Source organism: Leucopleurus acutus (genome assembly GCF_964270905.1).
Source record: "Leucopleurus acutus genome assembly, chromosome: 5".
NCBI lineage: Eukaryota > Metazoa > Chordata > Mammalia > Artiodactyla > Delphinidae > Leucopleurus > Leucopleurus acutus.
Window position 1 is genome coordinate 1,785,041 of NC_139147.1, and position 12,270 is coordinate 1,797,310.

A 12,270-nucleotide genomic window follows, 5' to 3' on the forward strand; every position below is an offset into this window, starting at 1 on the left:
GGGGGCCGGGGGTTGGGATTCGGGACCCGAGCGGCGTCCCGCGTCTGGCCGCAGTCTCCAACCTTGTCGCCTCAGAATCGCGCCAGAGTCGCGCCAGAATCGCGTCAGAGCCGGGGTGGGGGGGGCGCGGGTAGAGGTGTCCCCCACAATGCGCATGCGCAGAACCGGGCGCGCGGCGCCAAGGACAGAGCGGAGCCGGCGAGGCGGAGCCAATGTGCGGCGGAACCAATGCGCGGAGCAGAGGCTCTGGCGGCCCTACTGCGCTCGCGCCGGCCCGCCCCCTCGCTGCCGGCCAATGGGCTCTCAGCACCCGCCCCTGACAACGCGGGCCCCGCCCCTTGGAGAAGCCCCGCGGCCTGGCGGACGGCCGCAGTGGCAGCTGGCGGTTTGAGAGCGGGGCCGGGTTGAGGCCTTCGGGTTGCCCGCCGTCATGAAGCTGACGCGGAAGATGGTCCTGTCCCGGGCCAAGGCCTCGGAGCTGCACAGCGTGCGGAAGCTCAACTGCTGGTGAGGCCCAGGGGCCGGGGGCCGTCCCCGCGTGTCCTGCCCGCTGCCCGGCAACCCCTCCCGGGACCCCCTCCCTGGGACAGGGCTGGGAAGAGCCGTCTAGGAATGGAGACCCCTGCCCAGCACCTCGGCCCTGGAGCGGGGACCCCAGCCCGCCCCCTCTGCTCTGGGGCGGGACCGAGAAGGGCCCGCGGAGGATGCAGAGGGGTTCAGGATGGAGGGGGGGCACCTCTGGCCTCACCTTCCTGGCCCCTGTCCAGGCTGGTGTGCCCGGTCCCAGGGGCTCACAGCCTCTGGGAGGTGATGCCATAAGCTCAGGGGGCCTTTGGGGAAAGGTCGTTTCAGAATTTTCACTCCTGAGCAGTGGTATTTCACACACAGCTCCAAAGCAGCCCTCCTTGCTGGAAACGGTTGGAATTACCTTGAAGACTGTTCTTGGACTTCTAGGTAGTTTTAGTGGGCAGACGTTTCCCTCTGTGGACAGGTCTCATTTCTGACATTGCCAGCAGTCCCTGGGAGCCAGGCCTGCCGATAAGGTGGGAGATCAAGGTGATTGACACCCTTGCTTGGGGAACGAAAGGAAACTGAGACTCTGAAGTGCTGCTTCAGTAAACATTTTTGTAATTGAGCTCCGGGGGGGTACGGAGAGGGGTTGTCCCCAGGGGACTTACTGTCCGGGAGGTGACAGGAAGAGATACAGGTGCAGGCTCCAAGGCAGGGCGGCCAGGCCTAGCGGAGCCGAGGAAGGACCAGAAGTACTTCTGAAACTCCGGAAAGGTCCGCACACGTTCACAGGGGTTCAGAGCACGGCTCCACGCGCCCTGTACACCGGACAGTTCAGGTGGCGCTCAGCCAGAAGTAGAGCGCCCCCCACTGGCGTCGGGCAGACTGGCTGCAGCGAGCTCTGCCTGTTCATTAAAGGCCTTTCTCTTTGCGCTGCACATCCGGTATTTTGGCCACGGCCTCCCTGTCATTGTTTTCAATAATACGTGCCTTTGTTCTGCATGGGGCGGTCATTCTTCCCCTAAGCAGGGAGGCACAACAGCCCTATTCCAGGCTTTCTGAAGTGTGTTTCATAAGTCTCATGTTTAGCCTTTGAACTTGGCCCTTACAAAGACTCCCTTGTGTATGCACATTAGTGAGGGAATTACCCCTCAGTGCAGCAGCCTTGAGAATGAGTACCTCTTGGTGTCCTTCAAATGGGGCAACCTCTGCCGTGCCTTAGTCTGCGAAGGAGCCCGCCAGTATCAAATAGTTTTGTCCAAAATCCACCAGGAAACGATTTTGGGCACCTTTGTCAGTTATCTGGGAAAGATTTCTTTTACTTTATCGTTAAAATCACAGACTCTTGAAATCTGTAGACGTTTGTCATTAATTTTCGTTTTTAATGTTTTAAATTCAACTTTAACAAAATAAAGGTGCGTATGTCTTTTTCTCTCCCCAGGGGCAGCCGCCTCACTGATGTAAGTATCATGCTGATCGTCTCCAGACAATTCCTGGTCCCCAGGAGGCTGGTTAAATTGACAGACGGCTCCCATTCGGTCCAGGCGACCGACCAGTACTTTGTTCCTTGAGCAGTTCTTGTAAGGCAGAACCACTCATGAAAAAAAAGTTCTACAGGACCCAAGTGCACTGTGGTGTTCCTGCACCCATTCTCCTGCAGGTGAAAGGCAGGCCTCACGGAGGAGCGGGCAGGTCCAGGGCACAGACCTGCTCCCACCTGGGGAAGAGCCCCAGGGGCTCGGGTGGTTGGCTTGAGGGAGCAGTGCACTCAGCCGGAGGTTCCTCGTATAGGCTCCTGGACTTCACGTCCCCGAGGAGCCCCTTCACTTCAGCTCCTCCCCTTGGTCAGGTCCATTCACCCCGACTCCCATGGCAGGAAGAGATGGGGCCTGGGTGGGGGCAGAGCACGGAGCTGGGCCGCTGGGCTGAGCTGTATGTCCATGAATAGACTTCTGCCCCCGCCCGCCCGTTTCTGGGATGAATGTCTCCAGCTCGCACAGAGTGTGGGTGCTAGTCAGCGGGTTCTTACTGACTTCCGTTTTGTACCTTGAACTGTACCTTTTCTGAGAAACAAAGTTGGAGATGCTGTCAGGGCTGCCCAGAAGAGCCAGCTCCGCCTCATTCTGCGGCCGAAGTGCTGCCTATTCAGCAGCAAAAACAAACGAAGCCAAACACCACTGTCACAGAGAACAGATCCACCGCAGATGTGAAGCATTCTGACCGGACTGTGCGCTTGTCGATGGCAGGGACTCCGTCTGGCCCGTGCGTGGGGTCTGGCAGGCACACAGATATTTGCAGCTTCACCGTTAATCAGCCTCACGGGTCAGGGAGCCTGCGTGGTCCATCCTGAGCCCCGCTGCTCTCTTCCACTCACTCAGTGTTAAGATGGTCTGAGATCCAGTTTCAAGCCTGTCTCCCTATTGGCACAGCTCTGTTGGCCAGAAGCGGCTTCTGTCCTTTCCCTGGATGTCAGGGGCAGCAAGAAGAAAGGTCCTCTGTCCATTCAGCTCCCCTTACTGGTGTCCTTTGAGGGCATCTAAAATTAGGAATGCTCCGTCTCGAGGACTGGCAGCATTTGGTAGTAAAGATGCTGTTTAAAGTCGTGGAGAGGGTGCCCGTTTCTCCATCAGGTAGAGGGGACGTCTGGGCTGCAGAGGGGAGCGGGATGCAGAGCCCTGCATGCTCCTGGGGCGAGGGAGGCTCCTCTGCTTAGGCCCTTGGCGTGGGGTGGACTGCAGCTCCAACTTGGTTCTCTTGGCTGCTGGAGAGGGGTGACACCACAGGGCCAGTGCCAGCGACTTTTGCAAAATCACATTCTTTTCCTTCCTAGATCTCCATATGCCGGGAAATGCCCAGCCTGGAAGTGATCACCCTCAGGTAGTAAATGCCGGCCCGCCCCACTCTTAAATCACCGGGGCTGGAAGAGGAGGAGAATGTTCAGATCCCTCCTGCAGGCCCTTAGATAACCTGAAAATTCCCAACCAAGGTGTGGGAGGGCCGCTGCTGCAGGCCAGGCCTAGGCAGCACGAGGCCCTGGCTGCTCTGCAGCTCCGCCCCCCGTCCTGGAGGGCACCGGGATTCCCCCTGAGCTCGTCCTGCCCATCCTGGGGTCAGTGGGTGCCGCCCTCCTAGTGGTGAGCAGCTGCCCCAGGGTGACCACGTCTGCCCCAGCGCGCCAGCCTCTCCTGCCCTCCTGGTTCCATCACTGCCTGGAGCTCCGCCAGCTTCCCTGCATCACACGATCTGTCCTTGGTAATAGCTGACCTCTTCCAGAATCATTAGCGGTTTAACAGAGGAAACCTTGAAAGAACCAAATGCTGTCCTTGGGGCTTCAGGCGCCTGGGGAGTTTGCAGGGTCAGGCGGAGGGAGGAGCGCCCTCCAGCCCTGAGCTCTGTCCTGTCTGCTCTGGGCCCGGGAGGGGGCTGACCCTGCCAGATGCCGGGGTGGGTGCTTTCTGCAGGTCCCCACACCTAAAACCTCAGGGAGATTTAAGCCCTGTAAGGAAGGCAGACCCCCTGTTTGGCAGCTCAGAAGGTCGCAGGACTCGCCCTGCATGTGGGGTCGTAGGCCCTTGGTCCCGTGCAGAGCCCGTCACTTACCTTCCTCGTCACACAGCCGGCCATCCTGTTTGTCCCTCCCTAGCCCTCTGCTCGGCCTCCTTTGCACCTTCCGAGGTCACCTGGTGGGTGCCGTGCCGCCCACCTTGTGCTCACGCACCCCCAGTCCCGACCCGACAGGCTCAGGCCGGCACCTTCTTGCGGGACGAAGGAATGAATGAAGGAGTGGGCCCAGGACCGGTCTCCCGCCCGGGGCCCAGCTCGGGCCTGTGTGCCTTGGCTTCCCTGGCTGCAAGGCCCGTGGGACGGGGGTGAAGGCAGCAGCGGCCCCGGGGTGGGGTGGGGTGGAGGCAGGAGGAGCACGTGCAGTGGGGCACGTGGGGCGCCAGCCGTCCACTGTCACTCACCTGGTACGATTATCAGTGGAGCTGGGATTTGAGCCCATGCCCCAGAAGGCCCTACCTGACAAACAAGTGTTTACTTTCATTACCCAAAAGTAGCAGGAAACTTGCAGCGGGCTGCGGACTTAACCCCGTCGCTGCCGAGCGCTGTCTGAGGAATCTGGGGCAAGTTGCCGGGCCTCCCTCGTCGTGCAGCAGGGGTTCTCACCGCCGTGGCCGGGGGAGGACGGTGCCCAGGGCTGTCGCCGGGCTGTCTGGCCGCTTGAGCTGGCGGGACCCCCGCCGTGTGGGGGCTGCTGCTTGGATGCGGGTCGGCCGTCCTGTGAGATGAGTGCGTCCGAGCCGAAGCCCCCTCGTCGTGCAGCAGGGGTTCTCACCGCTGCGGCCGGGGGAGGACAGTGCCCAGGGCTGTCGCCGGGCTGTCTGGCCGCTTGAGCTGGCGGGACTCCCGCAGTGTGGGGGCTGCTGCTTGGATGCGGGTCGGCCGTCCTGTGAGATGAGTGCGTTTGGCTTTGGTCTCGGTGCCCACGGGCAGGAAGGCTTAGTCCATTCGGGCTGCTCTTGTGGGATTTTACAGACATTGATTCCGCACAGCTCTGAGGCCACAAGCCCGAGATCAGGGTCTAGTGAGGGGCTGCCTCTTGGCTCACACCTGGCAGAAGGGCGGAGAGCTCTGTGGGGTCCCTTTTATAAGGGCACTGACCCCGCTCACGGGGGCCCCACCTCCTAACACCACTGCACTGGGGGTCAGGATCCCAGCATCTGAATCTGGGGGACACGTTCGGTCTGTAGCAGCGGCAGCCTTGGTGGGCGAGGAGGGGCTCCAGGCCGCTGCAGGTTGAAGTTCTCGCTTCACCCCGTGGCCTGCGCAGCTTCCCTGATGTGAGGATTCCAAAGCCTGGGTTTGCTCGTGGTGAGACGGCGTCAGCCTCATCCCGGCTGCCGGGCGAGGTGGTGCCGAGCACACCAGCAACCACGTTGACAAGTGAGTGTCGGGTGGGGCAGCAGCGGCCCTAAGGCAGGAGTTGGGACAGCCTGCCCGGCACAAATGCGGCGTCCAGCACAGGGTGGTCTAGACCGGTCTGGCACGTCGGGCAGGGCCCCCTGCGGCCTGGGGCTCAGGGCGTGAGGTTGCCGGCTGCCCGCCTCGGGCTCAGCCGCTGGTCCGACTGGGTGCGTAGGGGGTGATCCCGTCCCGTCAGCTCAGGCCTGGGGGTCTCTGCCGGGCGCCTGGCTGCTGCCCTGTCTCTGGGTCACTCATCATTTAAGCCCGTGGCTGCTGCTTTGGTGAACCTGGGTTTGGAAGTTCAGTGCTTGGCTCTCGGTCACATGGGTTTTCCTGGCCACTGCCAGCTCTGGGCGTGGTGTGTCCCGGGGAGGCCGCAGTCTCCTGTCCTGTAAGGGGGCTGAGACCTCCCACCCCCAAGGTTGACTCCTCGCGGCCTCAGCAGAGCCGGGGCTGCCGCTCCCACCTTCAGCTGGAGGAGCTTCCCCCGCCCCCAGGGCTTTCTCCTGGGCCCGGGCCCTCCCTTGCACTTGACTGGCCACAGCCGGGTCTGACCTACTTCTAAGGCGAGGGCAGGTGGGCACTGGACCAGCAGTGCTCTCGTCTCCGTGGGGCGGGGGTGCCCCGGCGGGCACTGACGGCCATCTCCCTGCAGCGTCAACAGCATCTCCACCCTGGAGCCCGTGAGCCGCTGCCGGCAGCTGAGCGAGCTCTACCTGCGCAAGAACTGCATCTCCAGCCTGGCGGAGCTCTTCTACCTGAAGGGCCTCCCGTGCCTGCGCGTGCTGTGGCTGGCGGAGAACCCCTGCTGCGGCGCCTGCCCTCACCTCTACCGCATGACCGTCCTGCGCAACCTGCCTCACCTGCAGAAGCTGGACAACCAGGGTAGGTGCCCGCGGGCCGGGTCGCACGCGGGCAGGCCCCACCCCTCCCCTCTCGCAGGTGCCGGGGAGGCCGGCCTCCTCGGGGTGCCCCAGGTTGTGCCGTCTGCCGCCCGGTGCGGCCCCTCGCGGGGTGCAGGATCTCAGCTGAACCCGCACCGTTGTTTCTCGGTCCCGCGTCGAAGCGCTGAGCTGCTGCTTCTCCTTTTTATCCTGCTAAGTACCCTCTGCTCCAAATGCTCACCCACCTGCCCCGGGAGCGCGTGACGGTCTGGGTGGCCGGGCAGCGTCACTGCTGGTCGACAGGGTCCCAAGGTGGTGATGCCAGCAGGTGAGGGTGCTCCATCGGTCCTTGACCCCTCCCACCCCGGGTTGCCTTGCTGTTGGAGGGGTGGGGTGGGGGTTTGGGGGGCGCCTTCCTGCCGTTTCAACCCGCATCTCCTCCATCACGCACGAGGCGACGTGTGTGGGCCTTTCCTGCTCCTGCCTCTGGGGTTCCAGCTCGTGTCCAGGGCCAGGCCTTTTTCCTGTGAATCCCCTGGCGTTCTCTGTGCTGGTTCCTGACCCTTACGTGCACGATTATTTTCTCCTAGGTGAATGACTTTAATATAAATAAGCTTCAGATAAACTGTCATGTGTGAGTGAAATAGAAGAAATATAGTGTGGTCTATTCCTTTTAAAAACCTGTCTTAGTTTAGGGTTTTTTATGAGTATCTGTCTGCTTTTGGCAAATGCTGAAATTCAGATTCACAAGCAGTCATTGGCCATGTGTCGTTTCTCCAGCACCTCCAGGGCGGGATGCAATGGTGGGGGGCCCAGCCCTGCTCCCGGGTGCTGGCCGTCGGGGTGGACAGTCAGCCGCCTCATCCCCGAAGCAGGCCGTGCTGAGCGCCGAGGGGACGGCGGGGCCACGGCTCGCGGGGCTCGCTGGCGGTGAGGCCACTGATGCTTTCGCCCCCGCCCCCTCCCAAGCTGTGACGGAGGAGGAGGTGTCCCGAGCGCTGGTGGAGGGAGAGGAGGTCACGGCCCCCAGCAGACAGCACTCAGCGAATGGCCCGCCCGAGCTGTCCTACACCCTGAGCGCCGAGGACGCCGCCGCTGAGATGCCACGGGACCCGCTGAGCCTCGGCGAGGAGAGCAGGTGTGGCCCGCGGGCCTGCCCGGTCCTCCCGCGCGCGGCTGCGCCTCTGGGGCTGGATGGGGTTGCAGGTGTTTGTTTCTGGGCTGGCTCTCAGGGGCCCCCAGCCTGGGGTCAGCCACGTGGCCAGGAGAAGGCCCAGAGCAGGGAGCTCGTGCGAGTGTGGGACCAGCCCTCCGCAGGGAGTGGTGGACTCAGGGCGGTGGGCTGGTGGGCGTGCAGGGCCCCCTGGGCAGGAGGGAAGCCTCGTGGCCATGGCCGTGGCCGGCCGAGCCTCTGTGTGGCCTCAGGAGCCCCGGGGACGGCGGGGCATGTGGGCTGAGGGAGGGCCCTCCCTCCCTGACCCACAGGGCACCTCAATTGAATGACTGTCACAGACGTTTGTGGGCAGAAACTGGACTTGGGGAACGTGGTGGAGACCACTGTTCACAGCGGGGCCCAGGCCGGGCGTCCGCTTACAGATGCGGCCCACGCGCCTTGCTGTCCCGCGGCGGGAGGGGGAGGGCACGTGGCCGGGGCTCGTGCAGCATTTGTGCTAGTGCCCCACCCCCGGCCCTGGGGGGAGCGCCAGGAGCAGGGAGGTGACCCCAGGGGTCAGAGAAGTAGAGCTGCCCCGGCCCCCCCGTCCACTGCTCCCCCGTCCACTGCTCCTGTCCCCCCAGAAGCGGAGTCCTGCAGTGGGGCTTTCCCTGCGGACGGGGTGGGGTCCACTTTTAGGAGCCTCTTCCTCGCTCTTCCCCGAGGCGCCGGACCCACAGATGTTGTGTGAACAGTGCGGGTGGGGCTCCGCGCCCCTCGGGCCTCACGCCCCGCTGTCCTCCCCCCACCCCGCTGTCCTCCCCGCCCCGCCCCCGCCAGCAGCACCCAGGGGCAGCTCGGCCTGAAGCGCCCTTCCCGGGACCAGTTTCCTTCCTTCTCGCAGAGGGCGGCCACAAGCAGTCGCAAGAACAGGGTGAGTGTGACGGAGGCTGCTCTGGCCGGAAGAGGCCCCGGAATGTGGAGATTGGGGGCTGGGGGTGGGGGGGCGGGGGCTGGAGACACCACAGGGACACGCGAAGCCAGGCCCTAGAGGGTGGGAAGCCGACCACCTGGGTCCAGTGTCTGTGTCTCCATCTAAGCTGGTTGGGCGGGGCAGACGGGGGAGGGGCGCCTGAGTGCGCAGCCGGGGGGGCCCCCCCGCGCCTGGGGCTGTGCCGAGGGTGGTCTGGGGGCGGGAAGGTTGCTGCCTGGGGAGAGGCCTCGCGCCTGCGGTTAGAAGCAGGGCCCCTCCTGGCCAGGGCGGCGGCAGCGTCCCTGTGCAGTGAGCAGGCGGCAGGCCCCACGGCCCCACGGGCATCCCTGTAAGTGCAGTGACCAGGCGGCAGCCCCATGGCCCCACAGGCATCCCTGTAAGTGCAGTGGCCAGGCGGCGGGCCCCACAGGCATCCCTGTAAGTGCAGTGACCAGGCGGCAGCCCCCCCGGCCCCACAGGCACCCCTGTAAGTGCAGTGACCAGGCGGCGGGCCCACAGGCACCCCTGTAAGTGCAGTGACCAGGCGGTGGGCCCCACGGCCATCCCTGTAAGTGCAGTGACCAGGCGGCGGGCCCCACAGGCACCCCTGTAAGTGCAGTGACCAGGCGGCAGCCCCACGGCCCCACAGGCATCCCTGTAAGTGCAGTGACCAGGCGGCAGGCCCCACAGGCACCCCTGTAAGTGCAGTGACCAGGCGGCAGCCCCACGGCCCCACAGGCATCCCCGTAAGTGCAGTGACCAGGCAGCAGGCCCCACAGGCACCCCTGTAAGTGCAGTGACCAGGCGGCAGCCCCACGGCCCCACAGGCATCCCTGTAAGTGCAGTGACCAGGCGGCGGGCCCCACGGCCCCACAGGCACCCCTGATGGACCACGGCTTGTTGGCTGAGCGATAAGTAGGCCGTGTGGGCAGCTGAGTGACATCAGCGAGGACCCGGGTCCCTCCAAGTCCTCTTGTGTCACTCTGGCCTGTGCTTGGGCTCGTCCCGCGCTCACAGGGATGTCCTGCTCCAGGCTCGCGACCGGCAGAAGGGTGGGGCCGTTTCTTGCCGTGTGTCCTCTCACCAGTGCAGCATCTTCCCCACGTGCCCTCTGCCCCCCAGCAGGCTTGCTGTCGGTTCCCTGAGCCGGTCGTTGGCAGGGGAATGGGTCACCAGTCAGCTCAGCCCAGAGGGGACCTCGCCACCGGCTTACGTGGGAAGGGGAGCTGTCTGAACCAGGGTCTGTGGGGAGGCCCGTGACCCCCCAGCACCTGCTCCAGCCCCTGGCTCGGCCTGACCAGAGCTGTCAGGCGCTGTGACCTCCCTGTGGCATCGTGAAGAGGGGCACCACAGTCCGAGCGGGGCTGCCCGAAGCCACGGGCTGGGCCTCTCTCATTCATGCAGTGGCCACTTGAAATGCATGCAGAGCTCACGGGAGGTACAGAAGTGGGTGGACTGAGGCCCCGCCCTTGGAAGTACCAGCCCCCAAGGCTGTGGACAGATGTGGCCGCAGGCTGAAGGCCGACCTAGGCAGCAGTCGCCCCCGCCCTGCCCCACCCCGGCAGGTCACTGTCCCCTCGTGGCGACACTCTCCTCAGTGAGGTGGCCGCGTGGGGCAGCTCAGGGTCCCTGCACACACTTCCCACATGTTTTGGGAGGAGCCCGAGGCATGTACCGTCCCCAGTGGCAGGTCTGCCCAGCAGGTGGGCTAAGGCCTGAAGCTCCCCGCACCCTCACTCCCACTCCAGGGCCTCTGCAGCGCAGAGTGGACCAGAGATTGAAGACACTGGTTCAGCTCCGCGCCTGTCCTAAATGCAAACGAAAGACCATCAAACCTGCTCAAACAGGACACCTGCTCTGAAAGCAGAGAACAGAAGGGGCCTGGCTCTGCCACCGAGGGTCCCGGCCAGGCTGGGTGTCCCTGTGGGCATCAAGCCCCCCACAAACCTCTGAGTGCAAGGTGCCGGTGGCCAGGAAGACCTGGGGACACGGGGCAGGGCTGGTGAGATTTGAGGGCAGCAGGAGTCTTGGGGCGTTGCAGAGCCAGGGATCGGCACCCCAGGCGTGAGCCCCTGAGCCACGTCCTCACGGGCCACACGCTCTGGCGTGCGGCTGTGCCTCAGCTCATCCCACAAGACGGATCGGCTCAAGTAGCCGCCTGTGCAAAATCCTTCCAGAATTTTCCTAGTAGAAATGGCAGTGTTTCCCTGCTCAAATGCAGATGGAAACCAGGTGTAGCCATGTGGACACGGGTGCATCACACACTAAGCATGTGTGCATTTGAGTGCGTGTTGCCCCTGCTGCAGGCCTCTTCTGCATTGCCGCCCAGCCTCTCTGGGCCTCAGGGCTGTGAACAGGAGGTAAGTCAGTTCGTAGGAAGTCCCCGCCGGCGGTGAGTGCCACACCCGTGCCACGACTGTGGCTTCCGTCCGCCGGAGTCTCCACCTGTTGCCTGTAGGGCCGCCCTCCTGCAGGCTATGCTCCCGCGATGTGCGCATGTGTCGCGGTGTGGGCGGCCCAGCGTCGCAGGCGTAATGCTCACCCAGTGACTCTCTGTGCCCCCAGAACAACGTCCTGACCGCCGTCCTCCTGCTGCTGCGGGAACTAGACAGCGAGGGGCTGGAGGCCGTCCACCAGCGCGTGGTCAGCCGGCTCCAGGCCCTGCAGAAGCAGGAGCTGCAGGAGGCCATGGAGTGACTGTCAGCGGGGACCCCGAGCTGAAGTCCGGCGTCTTCCCGAACACCTGGGAGGGTGGGGGTCACAGCTGCGGCCTCTGCTCGACCCCAGGCTGAGCCTCGGCGCACAGGGCTGCGTCCTTAGGAAGCCTCGCCCACCCAGGAAAGCCGAGCTTTCGCTGTGGATGGGCACCACCCAGGGCAGGAGGGGCTGGCTGGGCAGACCTGCCCCTGTGCCCTCTGCTGTGAGGGGCCGTAGCCAGATGCCCTCCTGTATGGCAGGGCCACCTCGACTTGCCTCTTCCTGAAGGTGGGCTTTGCAGCCGTCCTCCCTAATAAATATTTTTCCAAAGTCTGACCTGGAAGCAGGTGTTTCCTGAATGACAGGCACGGCCTTGACATTCTTGTTAAAGGTAAGGGCAGTCGCTCGCGCATGTTTTCTCAGCCAGTTGTCTGACGCTGTCATGGGATGGATTTCTGTTGACCATAGAAGACTTCCAGAACGGTGGCAACCTTAGGGGTGGGCTGCCTGCCGCCTCCAGGGACGTTTTGTCTGCAGGGCACTGTGTCCCTTCTTGAGAGCCCCGCACGACACACAGGGTCTGTGCTGCCCGAGTGTGAAGACCTGGACAACAGGCCTGCCGCTTCTGTCCGGGGACCTGAAGCAGCCGCGTGGGAACGGACAGCCTTCTGGGAACGGCGTCTTATGTTCTCTTCCTTTGGGAAGAGTTGCAGGCCTTGCTGCGGTGACCAGGATGCGGGCGGTGACTCCGCAGCCCTGGGGTCCTTCCTGGTGCCCCCAGTGCAAGGGGAGGAGGGTGCTCTCCGAGCTGTTAGGGGAGGTCCCTTCTTGCTGGGCTTGAAATGACAGGGACTGGTGTCCTGTTGGGACAGGAACGTCCACGTCCCTGTGGGAGCCGAGGGTGTGTCAGGTTGCATGAGTGCCGCACAGACCCAAGGGGGACTGACCACAGCGTGTGCAAGACACCAGCCCAAAAGACCACCGGCTCCGGGAAGATGAAGCCGCACTCGTGGTGCAACCGTCTCACGCTGGCCTCATGGGGGGCCGCGGGGAAGGCGGTGGTTCACCTTGGGGCCCCCCTGTACTCC

The 12,270-nt window shown here is 63.8% G+C and overlaps 1 protein-coding gene across 2 annotated transcripts; it reads left to right on the plus strand.

Moving 5' to 3' along the window:
* Window positions 1-360: 360 nt before the first annotated feature.
* On the plus strand, window positions 361-11,487 carry CFAP410 (cilia and flagella associated protein 410). 2 transcript variants are annotated; one of them, XM_082839537.1, is made up of 7 exons: window positions 361-507; window positions 1,952-1,970; window positions 3,341-3,387; window positions 6,131-6,360; window positions 7,329-7,497; window positions 8,353-8,446; window positions 11,051-11,487. In XM_082839537.1, the coding sequence occupies exons 1-7, from the start codon at window positions 431-433 to the stop codon at window positions 11,180-11,182; spliced, it is 768 nt and encodes a 255-aa protein (XP_082695663.1). In that variant the 5' UTR covers window positions 361-430; the 3' UTR covers window positions 11,183-11,487. The 2 variants fall into 2 exon arrangements, with proteins under 2 accessions (XP_082695663.1, XP_082695664.1); XM_082839538.1 differs by having other exon boundaries at window positions 8,356-8,446.
* Window positions 11,488-12,270: the final 783 nt, after the last annotated feature.

What these genes read in the sequence shown, in the direction of transcription:
- CFAP410 (XM_082839537.1), top strand. Translation starts at nt 431, where the DNA reads ATGAAGCTGACGCGGAAGATGGTCCTGTCCCGGGCCAAGGCCTCGGAG. An exon ending in AGCCTCGGCGAGGAGAGCAG is followed by an intron (nt 7,498 to 8,352) that starts GTGTGGCCCGCG and finishes CGCCCCCGCCAG; the next exon opens with CAGCACCCAGGGGCAGCTCG. An exon ending in CAAGCAGTCGCAAGAACAGG is followed by an intron (nt 8,447 to 11,050) that starts GTGAGTGTGACG and finishes CTGTGCCCCCAG; the next exon opens with AACAACGTCCTGACCGCCGT.